At 44.4% G+C, this 19,353-nt stretch overlaps 1 protein-coding gene across 1 annotated transcript in view; it reads right to left on the bottom strand.

Annotated features, from left to right (window-relative positions):
- The window catches only part of RYR3 (ryanodine receptor 3), a 526,048-nt gene that overhangs the window by 46,647 nt on the left and 460,048 nt on the right, over positions 1-19,353 (bottom strand). The window contains exons 68-74 of the mRNA XM_042942518.1: positions 13,800-13,887; positions 13,599-13,691; positions 9,330-9,344; positions 6,435-6,605; positions 5,400-5,459; positions 3,737-3,868; positions 2,631-2,743 (exon numbers count right to left, since the gene is read on the bottom strand). Coding sequence (XP_042798452.1) covers positions 2,631-2,743; positions 3,737-3,868; positions 5,400-5,459; positions 6,435-6,605; positions 9,330-9,344; positions 13,599-13,691; positions 13,800-13,887 — 672 coding nt within the window. The remainder of the gene's footprint in view (positions 1-2,630; positions 2,744-3,736; positions 3,869-5,399; positions 5,460-6,434; positions 6,606-9,329; positions 9,345-13,598; positions 13,692-13,799; positions 13,888-19,353) is intronic.

The following is a 19,353-nucleotide window of genomic DNA, read 5'->3' as shown; positions in this document are numbered from 1 at the left end:
AACCCTCTAACATGCCAGTTCCCGAATGTCTGGAACACCTTCTGAATGAACTAATCATGGTTAGTGGGGGGAGCTGGTGGTAACTGAATTCCTACTCTGGTCACGAGGGGTCTTTATCACATTTCTCCTCTAATGAGAAATGATTCATTGGGCCAAGACACAATCCTGAAGTATCTGGTTAATATGGCAATGTGGTTATCCCTTTTGGCCAATAACCTGTCCAGGTAATCCCATTTAAGTAATGCCGACGGCGAGTGGTGTAGCCGCAGATATATCGAAAGCAGCAAAGCATGGGTCCTTTGCAGTGTCTCCAAGGAACGACACCTCCAAGGTGCTCCGGCTTTTGTTAGGAAGGCAAGACTTGGGTGTGCTATGCTTCGAGCACCACTTCTGTATGCCGCATGGACTCCAGTGGTGGCCCTGGAACACTGAGTAACTGTCAAGAGCCACCTACTCTCTAAAAGCCAGGACTGACTCCTGGGAATATGGCACTGAATCGTGGTTAACTGATTCCCAGAGGTGAGGATAGTGGTGAGAGGGAAGGAGTAAAAAAATAAGATGCAGGTCAACATCAGAGTCATCTAAGACCTGACCTTGGTTTCTGGAAGAACACAACCCTTGCCGTCTTTCTTCGAATTCTGACCAATCAGAGGTCTTCTTAAAAATTGTACAAATTTGTGTGTTTATGGTAATGTTAAATCATGAATCAAGAAAGGAGGAGTGTGCAGAAAGTGAGTGGGTCTCTCCACAGGTTACATTACCATTAAAATGGGTATAAGCCTGTCATACTGAGTTTTTTCATTAACCTTTTCCAGCCAAACCCGTTGAAAGGTGGTCAGGAAGAAATTGTTAATTTTGTGTCTGGAGAAAAGCACACAGGTTGTCTTTTAAAAACTAACATCAGAGAAACAGTTTTCACATAATAAAATAAATCCCTTTAGCCCTTCCATCTGGAAGACTCCATGCAGTTTACATCATGACAAGGTGGAGAAAGAAGTGGTCTCCACCACCAGCCTCTCCGTTTTTATTATTGTTGTTATAAAATATACCTACAATCCTCCATGCTGGGGAGAAATCCAAGGCAAACTCTCTAAAAGGCTGGGTTACAGGCGGGCCTGGCCACATTTCATCAAAGACACAGTGAATTCCTGGACTTAACTGTTCCCTGTACAGGGGTAGAGAGGGTTGCTGAAGGAGCAACCAAAACATAAGAGGATGCTACTAACATTTTCAAAGGATTTAGGAAAAAAAATGCTTGTTTCGTGAGATTTCATTTCTGCCTGGCTGGCCCTGGAGACATGGGCTGAGAACAGAGTCCTCCCGGAGACCCAGTTAGCACATGAGGCATGGGCCTCTACCACAGAGGAAAGCCGATGCCTTTGGATACTTCACCACTTCTAGGAAACAGACAAAAATCCTGTGCATTTTTGCCTTCTCTGCTGGGCTATGAATTTCACTTTTCTGCCAGGACTTTAGTGGCCTTCATACCCACGACTATTTGACTTAAAATTTTGGCTTCTCGTTCATGAATTCTACTTCCGAAGACACTAGTCTGTTTTCTCAAGAGTCCTGGAGGACCAGGTGTGTGCCTCAGAGGTCATCAATCTTCACTATCTTCAAAGACCCCAATGGGAAAGCTCAGGAGGCCAATTGGCTCAACACAGGGTCACAGAATGAATGATGGCCAAGAAACACAATCTGCTGAAAGCAAGTGTCAAGCCTAGGAATCGTCTGTTAGCTCATAGTCCAAGGGAACATTTATTTACACTCAGAAAATGCCTTTCCAAGTCAGTTTATTTTTCCTGACCAGGTGAGGATGGTTCATACTGATTTGCAAGCTGATGAAGCAGAGGCTGATATTCTATCACCAGCTTTGTTTACTGGTCACAGGCCCGACCTTGTTGACTCTGCAATCAGTCTGAGGATGGGAGAACCGCCACATGGCCAATGACACCGAGTCAAGTGTTAGTGGTCAACGTTTATCCAATCTGCACTGATACTCTGCCCTGTGTTGAGGGAGTACATTTCAGAAAAGCCTTCACATATTTTTGACTGCAGAGTATAGACTGACCACATAGATAAGGCAATATGCCCATAACTGGCCTCTTACGACATCTTTAGCCAGTGCCCTTTCTTCATCTTGAGGGTGATGACACTGTGTGCAGGGATTCTCAAGTTACATTTCTGTAGCTGATGAGGAAACAAAGTAATTTTGGGGCCATCCAAGTACCTCAGTATAGATACATTGTTTGATCTGTTGATGGATTCTGAGTAAAGCATTTTCGAGACCCTCCTTTTCCCAGGGTTCCTTTACATCCTCACAAAGAATCCCACCTCAGTAAAACTAAGAGCTTCCATATGCTAACTGGGCTGACTTTAAGGTGTAAAATGGGGAGTTAAGGCAGGCATGGGGCACTAGGGAATCACATGTGTTTTCAGTTTTTCTGCTTACCTTGACTGCCTTAATAGCCCATGATACTACATGCAGACTGTAAGGGCGCCATTTATGGAAAACTCCATTGGAAAACTTGGATCATGGGTGTTCGTGCCACAAGGGAGCACAGCTGAGGGAGGAAACCTTAATTCCCATTACTGGCTCCCATGCCAGAAGAATATGACAGAATACTTACCTGGGCAAGTTGTACAGAGGGGCCATCCTGAAACAGGCCACCACTGCCCGTTTCCGCTGCTTTGATAACAGTTTGTGCCAGACTGCCTTCTTGGACCTCAAAGGCTGTTCGACCTGAGAAGACACCACAAGGGTAGGTGCACACCAGGCTAACTGGGTGGCAGGAGGGAGTCACCTGCAGCTAAGGCTTCACAACCCTGCAAGAGTTCTGATTTCTCAACCACAGCCAGCCAAAGGTACCCAGCAGCAAATTATTCAATTTTTTTTATTGTTTATTTTTGAGAGAGAGAGAGAGAGAGAGAGAGAGAGAGAGAGACAGAGTGCGAGTGGGGGAGGGGCAGAGAGAGAGGGAGACACAGAACCCAAAGTAGGCTCCAGGCTCTGAGCTGTCAGCATACAGCCTGACGTGGGGCTTGAACTCACGGACCGTGAGATCAAGACCTGAGCTCAAGTCAGACGCTTACCCAACAGAGCCACCCAGGCGCCCCTCAGGAGCAAATGATTCAGTTTGTGGAGGTCTTAGGTTTTCTGCCTTCTCCTGTTTTTGTATGTTTATTGCCTAATAGAAGGTTTACAAATGGGTAGGGGGATTTGAAGGGGTCATTGATCTAAAGGCAAAAATTTGTAAAAAAAAAAAAAAAAAAAAAAAGGAAAGAAAGAAAATAAAGAAAGAAAACCTCTGAGGGAAAAGCATTGAGGAATCTGCTACCACCAGGCACCAAGATGACATCTGGAGGTGAGCTGGGATGATACTTGTTCCTGGTTTTGGGTCTTATGATAACATTAAAAAAATTTTTTTTTTTTACTATTTACTTATTTTTGGGAGACAGAGAGACAGAGTGCAAGCAGGAGAGGGGCAGAGAGAGAGAGAGGAAGAGATACAGAATCTGAAGCAGGCTCCAGGCTCCGAGCCGTCAGCACAGAGCCCAACACAGGGCTCGAACCCATGAAGCGGGATCATGACCTGGCCTGAAGTCGGATGCTTACCCTTAGACTGAGCCATCCAGGTGCCCCAAGAACACTTAACTAAGAGCTGAGTGTAGAGATCAGCTTTCTAGTCTCCAGGGCAGTCTAGCTTCCTCAGTCCTCAGGGCAGATGTGCCTTACCTGCTCCAGATGGAAGACAGCTGCGGAAATTCTCTGTACACGCTCTACGGTCTTTTCTGGATTGGAAGGTTCTTCACTCTTCAAAACATCTTTGTAGAGGTTCAGCTGCCACTTTACTGCTGGGTCATCCGACTGCAAATTAAAGCACACAGGAGGTGAGCAGCACCTCTTGCACTGAAAAAGCCTTGACTCCTCACGTGGTTTCAGAGCACCTGAGACTCTTCTGTTACTGCTTCTTTCTCATTTTCTCTATCATCTTCACCGGAACATTGAAGATGCTACATAGAAACTTTGTATTCTAGCCTGTATCTCTTAACTGGTCCTATTTCCATCCCTTTCTATCTGTACTGCATTCTAATTTCCTGAAATCAACCTTCCAATTCATAAATTTTCTTTTCAGCTGTGCCTAGCCTGTTTTTTGACCTACAAATTGGATTTTTAATTTTAATGAATGCTTTTAACTTTTGTAATCACTACGTGGTTTTTGTCAATCCCATATCTACTCTCCTTAAAAAAAATGAAAGAGCAAGTGTTGCTTTATGGCTACCATAGCTATCTTTAGCTCTTTAAATATTTATCAACCACACTAATTTTTAAATTTCTTTCTACAGTTCCTCAAGCTTGAATTCTTCTCTTGGTTACATCTTCTGATTCTCTAATGATGGTGGATTTTCTTTCATGTTTTTTTTGTTGTTGTTTAAACATGACCTTGTCTTCAGGTGGAGTTTTATTTATTGGCATGTTAGCCTGTATTCTAAGAGGTGGAGAGTCTCCAAGTGGTTTTAGGGTTGTCTCTATAGGAGATTTATAGGTAAGGTTTAAGGCTAATTTTATGTAAGTTTCTTGCTCTGCATTTGTGCACAGCATGGGTAATTAGGTCCCACACTCTTCTTCGTTGAAGGCTATTAACAACCCCAGCGTCTAAGATACATATATGGTTCAGAAAGCTCTATTAATTTTCCCAGCTGCATCAACTTCTCCTCATTCCTGTGATTTACAGTGTCTTGTTTATCCTGGCACTTGGGATATCTTTTTACTGCCTTTTTGTGTAGCGTATTTTCCCCACTATACCCATATGTTTGGGGTAGAAAGAAGTGGCTCTTTGTGTCAGCCTAATCCCGCATCTTAGGGCGTATTCTGCCTGAGGAAAGAGTTGTTCAGATTCACAGGCCTGGAAAAAAAAATCTCAGACAGCCTTTAAAATCCAAGTGGTCCTCCCCGCCCCCCCCCCCCCACCCCCGGTTTGTACCGACTCCAAATCTCTAGATCAGGCTGTGCTAAAACTCCCCCACCCCCCACGTGTCCATTTCACTGTTGAAGAAGCCTCACAGTCAGTAAATTTTGAGACCTGATCTAACCCCCCTGCTATGGCTGGATGTTTATACATGGCAGGTGGGAAGGCATGCTTCATTAAATGCCTCTTTGCATCCTCTTTGTAATAGCAAAGGAAAGAACAAAAATGAAGGGCGAACCCTACACCCCCCGCCCCTCCCCCCAACAACAACAAAAACTAAAGGCAGAGAGCTAGTCCTACCACTTAAACATCAGTACTGGGAGACATTTTTTAGAACACGTTAGAGAGAACAGGAGTAAACTAAATGGGAGGAGGGCCCCCTACAGCCAGAGGGAAGCCTGCATGAGTTCCGTCTTCCTGCCCCATCACCTTTTCCTGCAGGTGCAAGTTATTCCGCACATGTTCTTTCACCTCTTCATCGGTATCCCTCTGTGGAAAGAGACGTTCAGTTTTATTCCTAGAGGTCACTATGGAAATATAAAGTAAGGTGCAGGGATGTATGGGCAGCATATGGGCAGTTTTCCTGAGATCTTTTTTTTTTAAGTTTATTTATTTTGAGAGAGAGACAAGAGTGAGCAGGGGAAGCAGCAGAGAGAGAGAGAGAGAGAGAAAATCCCAAGCAGGCTCTGCACTGTCAGCTTGGAGCCCGACACGGGACTCAAACTCAAGAACTATGTGATCACGACCCAATCGGAAGCCAACAGTCGGATGCTTAACTGACTGAGCCATCCAGGAGCCCAGCTGCAATGTTTATTATAAGAACAAAAGAAGAAAAATTATAGACTTGTCCTAAGGGCATGTGCTCTCAAACCAGTTTTTTTAAAAATTTTTTTTAATGTTTATTTTTGAGACAGAGAGAGAGACAGAGCATGAATGGGGGAGGGTCAGAGAGAGAGGGAGACACAGAATCTGAAGCAGGCTCCAGACTCTGAGCTGTCAGCACAGAGCCCGATGCGGGGCTCGAACTCACAGACCGTGAGATCATGACCTGAGCCAAAGTCCGACGCTTAACTGACTGAGCCACCCAGGCGCCCTAAACCAGTTTTTTTTTTTTAATTTATTATTTTATTTTTATTTTTAGGGACAGAGAGAGAGCAAGTGGAAGGGAGGGAGGGAGGGAGAGAGCGCGAGAATCTTAAATAGGCTCCATGCTCAGCACAGAGCCTGAGGTGGGGCTCAATCCCACAACCCTGGGATCATGACAAGAGCTGGAATCAAGAGTCAGATGCGCAACCCACTAAGCCATCCAGGCACCCCCAAACCAGTAAAGGTGAGAGTGTATCGCCTGTGTGCACCTTGGTTTCTGTTCATCTGTCGCCCTGGGAAGGAGAACTAGCCCTTCAGGCTCTGAGGAGCTGCCACCACCAGTATTCCACACTCAGCCAGAGCAGACGGGGGACTTACATAGCTGTATCGTGACTTTGCAAGGGAGATTAGCTCCTGATCGCCTGGCGTGCACATATTCAAACCAATGGGCAGCATTTTCTTGAGCGCAGCCACGATGAGAGAGGTCTGGATGGAGTACAAGTCTCCCCTCCGCTTGGTCTTCTTCCGTTCCTGGTCCTGTCCTCCAGACTAGGAGATGAGGTTGAAATAAACAGAGGGGCTCAGTGATTCTGAGAGGAACGGCCTCCTCTTGGAGGCAGCCTCCCTCCTTGTGGCCCTGTCAGTACAGGGGGAGCGGGGGGCTCAGTACATGTCAAAGCACAGTGAGAGGAGTGTGTGAAACACAACCGGGTGGCCATAAAGGACCAGCACTGGTCCTGTGCCCTCTCCCTGTGCACATGCTCACAGAACCACGTAAGTGGACACACACCACGGACACCTGCAGTCTTGGCTCACTCGTTTCCGGGCCCAAATGAACAAATAAACTGGTGTCTTTCCAAAAGAATGGTTTGATAACTGATGAGATGACTCCAGGAAAGAACTGAGAATCCTGATGCTGGGGCATCAGTAAACACACTGAAGACGTTCTATGTTGAACTGCTCTGTTGCCAAGGCTGAAGCCAGTGTTTTGGAGCACCGCATCCCGCTCAACCTCTACCCCGAGGCAGTGCAAATTCTCACCGGAAAACACAAGTCCCAAAGTAGGGCTGCTTTGGGATCTGGCAGGGGAAAGCTCGGAGAAACACTGAATAGAACTCCCCCAGTCTGCGAGAGTCCACCCTTCTTTTGCTTAAACTGAATCTACCCAGTGAAGTCCACCCACCGGAGTAGTAGGTTTCAGAAGAGTTCAAGGTTCTGCACTGAGGCTCTCAATTGAGAACCCTCAGTGTCCCTGACACATGGCCTATGGGTAGACTCAAGGACACAAGCCCTGCAGCGACTGGATTTTTGTGAGGTCAGCCTCTGAAGGAGCACACTGTCCACCTGCTACCTCACTTGCTAGACTTTGCGTCAGTTGGGCAGGTGCTTAATGGAAGTGTGGGAATGTCGGAGAGCCAGAAGCAGGGGCTGTGGAGGGAAAGACACATGGAGCCCAGTGAAGCCTGGCTTTATGAGGTGCCTGTGAAATGTTTGCAGGAATCAGGGGGCAGTACTGTGGTTTATGACGACATATAGACACAGGGCTCTGGGAGCAGCGGGAGGCCAGGGGCCTCTCCCGGAACTGGCAGTGTGAGACTTGGGACCCTGAGCTGGAGCAGAATTCATCTTAGGAGGCACAGGTTTTCTGAGAGAAGAGGAGGGTGAGAATTAACACTGCCTTGGGACTGATCTCTTCAATTACTTTAAATTACCTTTAAAGTATGAAAGAGGATCGTCATTATTAATGGACACTCTTAAAATGGATGTGATTGCCTTCACCCAGCCTGTGGTGACTGTACCTTCAGGTGGTTACATGACAGCAACCACAGCGAAGCTCCTGGCCAGCAAAACTGAGGCCGGCCAAACACCACCAATTCTGCTGGTTGCAGGGCACCTTGTGCTGGGTGCTCCAAAACAGCAGGTCAGGCCCGGGACAGCAGGGGGAGGGGGTGGTCAGAAATAATGAGCAGTGGGTAAGAAAGGAGCCTAAGAGAAGGCAGCTTCGTGTGTTCCAGAACATGGTGGAAAGTGAAAGCTGGCTCCCGCAAAGACCGTGAAGAGTTCTATCATTTACTGAGTGCTTGCTAGGTTCCTCACATGTTCTACCATCAGGCATAGAATTCTAAAGGTCGTGCCTAAGGCAAAACTCCTTTACGGTCTACATTCCCCTTGAACATCATCCATAAAGGACAGAACCTGGTTTTGTGTCCTGTACTACGAGGTGCCCTGTACATATAAATGTAAAAGGTAAATAGTAACATGCAGTATGCAATCAAGTAAATATGCAAAATGTAATGAGGCGGATTTGATACCTGAGTCAAATAATTTCTTGCTCGCTCTATTTTATTTCGCCAATCTCATGGTGTTCTTGTTATAAATGCTGCATGTGTGATGTGACTCCAATGTGCCTGCTACTTAAATAAAACATTTCTAATCTTCCCAATAACTCTGATACACAAACAAGTCCGTTATATAAGTGAGAACATGATGCTCAGGGAAGGTAAAGGATTTTTCCAAGGTCATACAGCAGGTGAGCATCTGAGTCAACATCCAGACCCAAGTCTACCTGGCCATGGCTCCATTTTCCCTCTCTAACTAAGGGCTAGTGACCTAGCTCTTGCACGTCTCCTTTTCTCTGTCACACAGCCTAGGGCAGGGAGCTTGTGACAATGGCAGCAGACACACATTAATGAACAGAGAGAAATATTTCCAGGTTCTCATCTGTATGGGTCACTGGAAAGTCGTCCCAGGGTTTATTCCACCATATGCACACTTCGTGCAAAAACACATGGTTATCTGATTTCAGATCTTGAAGGTGAGTCATTGGAAAACTCTTTGGGTCAAGGGAGCCTTGCATAAGAGGCAGAGGTATACAGTGTGAAAAACCTGGGGCCACTGACAGCACAGAGGACTCTGCCCCTGCATGGCACAGCAGAGGAGTGAGCCTCCTGGGCTCTATGCCCTGTCGGCATCCCTATCTCTGTCAGTGTGCTGGCTGCAGAGTGGGCAGCTGGGGAAGGGAGCAGAGATAGCAAGGAGACCTCGGTTAGGGTGAGGCTTGGCTGGCTTCCCCGGCTTCCCCATTCCAAGGGTGGGTAGGCCTACATTCACTCTTTGACGGGCAGGTGTCTTCCCTGGAGCAGGCCTGGGGGACCTCCAGGTGGGAAGATCCATTCTGTACCACCCCCATGGTGATCACAGTGCAGAGGGTGGCCAGAGCCTGGCACCTCTAATACTACGACAGAAAAGACACGTCATGCATTTGACCTGTACCTTTACTTGCATGGCCTGTGTGGGAAGACAAAAGAAAAGAAACAAGGAGAAGAGTCAGTCAGTAAAAAGCAGGGGTCCAAGGCATAAGGTAGCACATGTTAGTCATAGCTTCTTAGCCCCCATTTGTCAGCCAGCACAACCGAAACTCAACAGTTCTGGAAGCCAGTCGAGCATGGCATGAAAAGTGAGTGGGAGGTTAGTATGGAGGTTAATTTGGTCAAGAGGACTTATACCCAAATCAAGCAAAACACCCTGAGTCAAGTTCACCTTGAAGATTAACCTCCCTGAGCGTGTGCCACTCAGACCCACGTGGGCTTCTGGTCTGGCCGCCCACACGAACCTTTTAGATCTAGAGCCTTTCCCCTCCCCTTCCTCCCTCCTTTCACCTGGGTGGGCTGTAGATAATCTGTCATGTAACCAAAGACCCCATTTTCTTTCTTCCTTCCACCCACCCACATTATCACCTTCAGCAGATCTGTGGTTGGGAAAAGAGAAGGAAGAACTGGGCTAAGGGGCAATGTGTGTGCTTCCATGAAAAGGAGGTTTGCTAACAAGAAGTCCTCTAGGGGCACCTGGGTGGCTCAGTTACTTAAGCGTCCGACTCTTGATTTCAGTTCAGGTCAGAGCCTGCTTGGGATTCACTCTCCCCTCGCTCTCTGCCCCTTTCCTGCTTGCACACACGCACTCTTTCTCTCAAAAGAAGCAAACATTAAAAAAAAGAGAAAACGTTTAAAAAAATAAAATAAAAATAGGCAAGCCTGCACCATGTGAAGTTCTTATCCCCACTAAAAGGTTAAATGAAGGCAAGTCAACCCAACATTAGGTATTAGGGGGAAAGGTGAATTTCTGCAAGCCAGTCTGAGAATGAGAAATCAAGAGAGAGAAAGCGAAGGAGGGAAGGCAATGAGAGGAGGGAGGAGGATGGAGGAGGGGGGAGGTGGGTAGGGTAGAAAAGAGTGAGAGAGGGAGGGGAAGCCCTCCCCCACCCCCAGGGGGAGACAGAGAGCTGGAGAGAGATAGAAAGGGGGACAGGTAGGGAGAAGGGGAGAAAACGGGAGCTGCACAAGAGCAAGGGGAACAGAGACTAAGTGAGAAAGGTGGGCACTGGAGGGAAGGAGGAGAGACTGGAGTAAGATAAGTCTGAATACCCTTGAAAACCTCAAAGATGAGCTCACAACTCTTCTCTGTCCTTTTTCAATACACCAAATTCACACTCATGGGTGGAGAGGCTTTAAACAATGAGGCACTCTAATATTTCCTGCCTTCCAACCCTTTTTTACTCATAATCTTGGGCAAGAGACCCACATTTCTTGGGCTAAACATGTTCTAACTTACCATTCCCCTCCAAGGAAGCTGCTGCCATTTTTACAGAAAACAAAACAAGTTTAAAAACAAAACAAAACAAAACAAAAAACACTTGCTCAGCTTAGTTACATTTAGCTTAACACATATTTGCAAACTGGTGTTATATAAAGAAAATATACAATGAGCTCTCCAAAACAACCTGCTTTCGCTGCCAGAAAAGGAACACATCTTTGAACCAATCTTCAATGAATCAAGTATAAATAGTGTGGCCCACCGTATATTTTGTTTCTGCCTCTTTTCCATTTGCAATGGCATGTGCAGTGTGTGTAGGCATGCAGCATTCGAATACACAGATCTCTGCCAACAACCGCCATATGCACTGAGGCCAAGTTCATTTATACAACACCAGAATTCAGTTAAGAGTGGAGATAAAAGCAAGCACAGGTGACCATTCAGATTAGGTAGCAGAGAGAACATCTAATTTCAGGGAGGAAAAGGCAGTGGAGATTGAACTCATAGTAAGAATACTTCTTCCTCATTCTCTCAATATGTAGTTCTACGTCCAAAGAATACCAGAAATGCCTATGAGTTGCTATTTATTGGAGGCATGGTATCTCTCCATCTGAATGAACGTGCTGCATTTATCTCTATCCTAGAGATGCAGTTTAAAGCTGACTTGTAAACATAGCATCCTGGTAGAGCTCGGAGGAGGCAGATAGTAAGCTCAAGCCCGTTCTATAGATTGGTAAACCGGGGTCCAGAAGAGTTACGTGGACGATGCAAGGCCAATACCTTTAGTCAACAGCTGGGCCAAGGGTAGGACTTAGCTTCCTTTCAGTCTCTAGTCCTACTTACTACTATACTTTGTGTCTCAACTGAGGCAACAAGATCAACAGGCATATTTGTCACCCTAAGGAGCATGGTAAATGTTATTTAACACCTGTGGCCTGTCCTCACATTCATCACACTGTAACGTTGACCCTTTTCCACGTAGCTCAGGAAAAACTGGCATCCAAGGTCAAGGGGAATTAAATGAAAGTGTTTGCTCCTACAAAGGAACCTTATCAAAGATGCACAGATTCTGAATATGACCATCCTCTGACAAGACAAACATGCCCTTTTCCTTATTCAGCAATATGAATGAACAGAATTTCCAGTTAGTTTGTTAGTAGGTTAGTTTTGAAATGTCATCCTCTGTCACCTCATCTCTTTCCAAGTGTAAACCTAAGGACTCTAAGTAACCACTCAACACCGGAGCATTGAGATGTCTTTGCCATTTCTGCTCATCTGGGATCCAAATCCTTATACCAGAGTCATTTCCATTGCTTTGCTGCCATCCGCTGACAATAACAATGGGTGCTAGCTGGTTCAGTGCTGAGCCCGTGGATCTAACCCAAGGTGAAGGTACCATAAAATCTATCTGGGGTTTATTGACTTTCTGTAGATGGGTGGAGCCAAAGGAGAGCCAGTGATGGCTGTAAGAAGGCTCTTCAGAGGGAATTTAACATAAATGTCCAAGGATCAGGAGTCTGAACAATCTTATCTTTGTGTATCTCACATGAGCAGCAGACACGTTTGTCAGAAGTTGAATGCAAAATGAATTTTGGAAAATCAAATAAAAATCATCTAAAGCACAAAAGGATCCACCTTATATAAAGTTCCTGTGCAGCAAAGATTCCTCTTGAATATGAACATATACTTCTGATCTCTCTACTTTGTATATGCACAATTTTATTTGTCAAACTTTATTCAGCAGTGTATACCAGATTCTAAACTCTAAGGGTCAATTTTTGGATGCTGGAAGAAGTGTGAGTGTCAGCGTAGCTAAAAGATAGAAGGTTTGGAAAGTTCAGAGAGACTTCAGCTAACCAGAGCTAGGCAAACATGGTGAAGTTTTGGGTGAAGTTGTCATTTTTCGTTGTTATACTGGCCCCTTGTCTGCAGTTTCACATACACAGGTCTTCATCCCAAAAGGTTATTTGGAAAGATGCTCCAAAGGCTTTGCTACAAACCCAAGACTGTCATCTTTCCAGAACCGATTTTCACTTCTGAGGGTCCCCATGCACACTCCACCTTCATGTTCCTCAAAGGCAGTACTGTACCAGCAATGAGAGAGACGTAATCTCAGGTATGTCACTCATACTTGACATATACAATCAGCCCTCATTGAGGCACACTTCTCTAGGGAACAGAGTCAAGAGTAAGCCATAACAGCTGGTAACAAAACATCACATTGCATGTATGTATTTACACCTGAACGAGTCTGTCTGAGAATTCTTTACAAACACAACAGCAAAGCCTCCCTTTGCAGAGCTGACTCAAGAGGAGCTGGGAGTGCAGGTCCCCATCGTGTATTCCTGCTACACACCTCCCTAGAAGTGACTCTTTTTCTCAGATATCTGGTATGCCCTCTTTTAAACATTTCCTGCGGGGAATGGACAAATGTTTGGGTTTCTGAATGCAACCCACATGGAAAATAAACAGAAGGCATTAAGAGGTCAGCACAACTGAAATCAAACAGCCGCTGGACGTTCCAGAGAGGAGGAAAACAAGCTTACTGTGAGAACAAATGCTCCGGAAATCTTCAAAGCAAGGTAATTTCCTCGTACCTAATCAAAAGGTGGCTCTAGGCATGTGCAGTTTGGCAGCTTCACCACACAAGAAGTAGTTCTATTTTCAAACAACTAACAGCAGCTTCGGTTTTGGAGACCTCTCGAATGCCTTAGGCAAGTCTTGAAACTTAAACTTTTTGACACACAAGCAGCTATTTATTCATAAAATGTGATGACCATGCTTATTTTGGAGCAGTTCCTTCTGGCTCATTCTCAAAGAAACAACAGTAGAGACTGTTGGTTTTTGTGGTTTGACCTAAATGCAGTATGGAACTAATCGCTTCATACACCCAAGATACATAGCTTAGGGTCAAGATTGAAGAGTCTTTGGAATTGATTTCTATGGACTTACTTTCGACATCTTGCTTTTGCTGTCTCCAGTTAAAAATGCCAAATTATTAATTTCATTCTGAATCACAAAATTTTGCTCTTCCCTCTTGAAGTTCTAAGTGGGGGGCGGGGGAGAAATAAAAAAGCCAACATTACAAGAATGTTTTCTGAGGTCTGTACCTTTCACAGCCATCTCTAAATCCAGGGCCCACATGTTCCTTACGTGAGATTTGCACCACAGGATGAAGACCTCTGCCACCATGCGGAAGAGCTGGTCAGAATCAGCATCGGGACTTTTGAGCCAGTTCGATCTGAAGTAAAAAGTAAATTGATATGCATATGAAATTCAGCAATGATTAAAAGAGTCACACTAAAAATTCTATCAACTTTGGGTGTGTACACTTATCCAGATAAAACTACATTCCCACCCAGAGGCAAACTTCAGAGAGACTAAATATCAGTACACTCCTTACATGCTTGTAGGCATGTAATTAATTGTAGATACTGCTGAAGGACCTACAATAATCATTTCCATCCTTACCAAAGGATTCAAGGGTTATCTTAGCAAACAGATGTCAGAGAACATTTCAATTTTGTCAAGGGTAGTTTTTTTTTTTCTTTTTTTAAACAGATGAGGTGATTAAGGTTACACTCTGTTTTGGGACAGGCCTCCTTTAATCCCTAAGGCTAGCAAGACTAGACTTGGTCACTATAACACCTAATCTTGTCATTGACACTTGACATTGTCAAGCCTCTGAAATATGGAGCACTCTAAAACCAGTTAAGGCCTCACACCCTTTCTTCTCAAAGCCAATTTTATGAATGAAATTTGTAAGGCAATAGATTTTCCACTGCTATTTTAAGTATATAGGCAGAAACCAAACATTTCCTATGTCCTCTGAAATGGTTTAGAAATTCCCTATTTATATAATATGTAATATAAAATTTGTAATACGTAATATATATATTTATATATATGAAATTTATATATAGTCATTTCATTTTTTTTCTTTTTCTTTTTTAATTATAAACCAGCCCAGGTTAAGAATTTCACAGTGGTGGCAAGAAGGCAAAATTGCAGAAGAATTCAGTCACTTCTTACAAGTTGGTGTATCCCTAAGTATCTTACATATTTGAGTTTAATTATATTTTGAAAGGGCTAGATATTGCCGTTTTCAAATATCGGTGCAGAGTAACACAGTACAAGTTAAACTGTCTACCATCTTTCTTTGGTTAAAGAAAACTGGTTCTCATGAATGCTCTGAAAAATCCAATGTCCCTTATTAGTGCATGCAGAGTAACAGCTATCAAAAGCCAGTTCCCTAAGCCTTGGGACATTGCTCTGAATTGCCGTGGGCAGCCTATACCTTCTGCCCATTCGTGGAGAGCAACAGGATAAAGAAGAAAGGTGAAGACTCATGAGGCCAAGACTGTCTTTGGACCCCTCTCTCAATGCCTTACTGCTGAGGCTGAGTTTCAGCCTAATAGACATTCTTGTCTCATCTTTCTTGGGTTCTATTTCACTAGTCTTTCCCGTACATGGCAGACATTATAGGTTGCCTACCCAAAACTCATCCTCCTCTTCTTAGGAGCAAAAGCCCATTTTATTCAGGGTGGCATTGTGCCCTGCTGAAGACCACATTACCCAGCCTCCCTTGAGGGATAGCTACTATGTAACTAAGTTCTGAACAAAGACATGGAAGTGGAAACTGCTGGATGGACCTTCTGGAAAAGCTCTCTAAAAATGCCTCGGATAGCTGAGGATGCCTGTGCCTTTCCCCTGTTGCTTTCATGCTTCCTGTCTGGAATGAAAATATGATGGCTTGAACTCTAATTGGCACAGTGCATCATAAAGTAACTTCAAAGATGGAAGCCAATGTTAAGTATGGAAAGACAGAGGAGTTAGGCTCTCTGATGAGGAGCAATCATACTGGCCCTGGAAACCTTTAGATTTCTTTTATGTGTAGAGATTTAACTTCTCATTTCTCTAAGCCACTGTAATCAGGTATCCATTATTAGCAGCCAAATGCAATCCAAACTTGAGGCTTGAGATTGGTAATGCTTTCTGATTTCATTCATATGATTTTTCAGGAGTGCTTTTTCTGGATCAAACGTCAACTTTGGTCACAACTGCCAGCCATTCATTCCTCAGTGTTTAGCTTGAAATGAGCTTTGTAAGTGTGCACTATGCCCTGAGTGGGAAGAGGTGAGGGGTCACATACCATCCTGCCACGGAAAAGGACAGCCACAGGGCGTATGGGCAGCAGGGGCTCTGCAAACAGGTGAGGTCAATATTCCCTCACAGGAGACAGAAAAGGATTCTGATCCCTTCGCCTTCATATAGGAATGCAGTTTCAAGTGAATACATTTTGTTTTCAATACCCTTCTTCTTCTAGGAGGCAAATCTTCACTCTCTATTTCTAGTGAGGTCCTTCTCTCAGGTTTAGAGTGCTAGGTGTGAATGAAGAATACCTCATTACATGTTTCCCCAGGCACACAAACTCTCTACCTCTCTCAAATCAGAGGAAAATGGTATTGGCAGGTGAATAGAAGATCCTGACCTCACTCCTCCTATTTGCCCTTCTCCTTTCTGCCCCCAGATGAGGCAACAGGGCTCATCTCCTGCCTGCTCCCAGTCTCCCAGAATCCAGATCTCTCTCAATATCCAGACACCTGTCCTTTTGGAGGTACCGAACTGATATATAGGTTTTGTTTTGTTTTTTTTAATCATCTGCACTGTGTGCTGCCAAAAGGCAGGTGGAACATTCTAGGCTGTAGGTGGGGAAGAAGATTGGTTTTAGAGGCAATGGGGGCGATGGCTGAAGCAACCCCAATGGATGAAATTACCGAGCATGTTAACAGAAAACAAGAAGAACAGAATAAAATCTTGGATGACTTCAAGAGTAAAGAGAGTGAGATTTTCACTTTCAAACTGACAAGTTATCAGGTTTTCGAAGAAAGTAAAGCCAGTTATCAAGCTTTCAAAGAAAGTAAAGCCATGCTCCTATGTCCATGGTCAGGTTGTCGGAGTTAGAGCTGAGGGCTTATCTCAACTTTATTCCTAAGCCTCCTGCAGAGGACACAGCCCAAGGCAGTCACCGCACAGCATTTACTCAGATTCCCTTCTGTAGTCTGAGAGATGGTTTTTCACCCCAAGCTGCACGTTTAAAAGTGTTCATTTTTGTGTTCCGAGTGTTCCTGATTGCCAGAAAGGAGGCTGAGAAGCCATTGACTCTGGTGGAGAGATATGTTTAACCTGTGCTGACATATGTCCTGCACAAGGAGATAGCCAGCTATTTTGCCCAGCTCTGACCACACTATACCTGGAGTTCTTGCTTATTCTGTATCAGCTTTGGACTGAAGATTAATGAACAGAAGCTTCTGTTCAGAACAGTGTTCCAAATGGCAAAGAAACTTGAAACATGGCCATGACTGGGCCGAAGAAAGTAGAAAGGTTTAATGTGACCAGGAAGAACAGGGAGGAGGACAGGACAAGATGGCTCTCTTCAATATTTAAAGAGGTGCCATGAGAGACTGGAACAGTTTTGTGAGAAAAGAAAGGGGGTATTTATTCATCCAGTTACAGGTAAGATGAAGTGACCCCTCTTCTTCCTGCCAACTCCACACTCCCATAATTCCAAGCCAGCAATTCTACTGGTGAAGAAAGTACTCAAAGAAGGTAAAGGCATACACCTAAGAAGGAAGTATTTCTAAGCTAGGCTCCAGTGGCCATAACGTTCTCTGGTGCTCCGTGAAGAACGGGCTGAAAAATCGGGATGAATGAATTAATGATGATCTCAAAGACTCTCTGACATTGCCATTTTTAGCAACTGTCAAACAGTGTGTAAGGAGAACACACTCTATCTTGAGTTTGATTGTCAACAGTGACAAATGCAATTAAAGAGCTATTCCAGGAGCAACCTTACTCTGCTTTCATTTTTGTTTTTACCTCACACTCTGACAAATTCCCTCTCTAAACTGCTAATGTCATTATACCATCGGAAATGACGAAAACGATGATCCTCAAACCAGAGTTTGTTTTGCGAGAGTAAGGTTTCCCACAGACAGTTAAGGGATTTTATTATGTATATAGTAAATGTAAAGCATTTATTTCGAAAGGCTAAATATAATTAATTATTTTAAACAATAAGCACAATTTGCCTTCTAAAATAAATGCTAAATGGGCATATCCAGACCTATTGCCTGCCCATGACAGAATGGCTTCCAACCCAAAAGTTAGCTATGCTCCCCCAAATAGTCCTAAGTCCTTTCAATATCTACAACAGAGTATTTTAAAATTAAACCTTTTCAAATTTACGTGTTAACGACTTTAAAGAGGGCGCAGTATAATAAAAATCCATTTGGTCCTTGCTCTCCCCTAGGACTAATAATCCTTTGTTCTTCTGCTTGCTCACAGACATTAGCCCCCACCATGTCCTCACCTTCCTCAACATGCTGCTGAAATTCCATGGTCAATCGTTACGAATATTCTCTTCTATACACTCTCAACTCCCTAACCTATTTCTCTTTGTCATACTCACACTGCAAAACCCCGACCTTGGTTACATCCAACGCTTTTCCTACTCTGGGCCTGGCTCTGGGATGAACTGGCTGGAGAAAAAGACAACCTGGTGATGGGTCTCACTTTAAGTTCATGACCACAGATCTCAGGTGGGGCCCTTAATGCTGCCTGGTAATCACATGACACTGTTCTGACCCATCTACTCTCTCTCCCTCTCACTGGCTATCACCACACACTTTCTCTTTACTCCTCAAACCTCCAAACATCTTCTCCCCATCCTCAATATCAGCTGATGATCCTGCTTCCTACTTCACTGAGAAAATGGAAGCTATCAGGAAAGGACTCCTACAGACCCCAGACATAGTGTGTGTGTGTGTGTGTGTGTGTGTGTGTGTGTGTGTGTGTGTGTGTATCTGCCAGCATCAGCACCTACACTCCCTGCCCCCCCGCTTGTTGTTGTGGATAAACCATCTAATGCTGACCCTTGCCTGTGTAGAGAACGTTGCGTTAGAAATTATCTCTCTCACTCTTACAAGATAAATTTCCCCTTCTCTACTAGATCATTCCCACTAATGAAGAAACAAGCTGACAAGTCTCCCATCTTAAAAACTCTTCTTTTGACCTTACTTCTACCTCTAGTTAGCATCCTGTTTTTCTGCTCCTCTTTGTAGTACAATTCTTTGAACAAATTGTCTGTACTTCTCTCTCCAAGTCTTTTTCTCCCATTTTCTTCCAACTTACTCCAAAGAGGCTTTACTTCATCTCTCCATTCCAACTGCTCTTGTCAAGATCACCAATGACCTTCACTCATCATTCTTCCCTCCTGGAGACGGTCTGTGAAGTTGGCACCCAGGACATACCATTCTGTTGGGTTTCCTCCTGTCTCATGGGTTGTTCCTCCTCAGCCTCTGCCATCAGTTCCTCCTCTTCTGCCTGACCTCTTGATGTTGGAGAGCACAAGGGCTCAGTCCTTGGAACTCTTCTCTCCCCCCACAATTCTTTCTCTCATCCAGTCTCATGTTCTCCAATATGTTAATGACTTCCAAATTCCAATGGCTACAACAGAACTCTCTCCTGAACTCTGGACACATATATTCAACTGCCCACTCAACATTTTCATTTTTATATTGAATAGGCAACCTAAGTGTAACATATCCAAAAGTGATTTCCAGATATTCCCCTTAAAAAATGTCTGTACCCACAATCTTCTCCTACTCAACTGCTGGACCTTCCATTCTTCCATTTGCAAGAATAA

Source organism: Panthera leo, chromosome B3 (genome assembly GCF_018350215.1).
Source record: "Panthera leo isolate Ple1 chromosome B3, P.leo_Ple1_pat1.1, whole genome shotgun sequence".
Classification (NCBI taxonomy): Eukaryota; Metazoa; Chordata; class Mammalia; order Carnivora; family Felidae; genus Panthera; species Panthera leo.
This window is presented reverse-complemented; position numbering and strand designations above follow the sequence as displayed.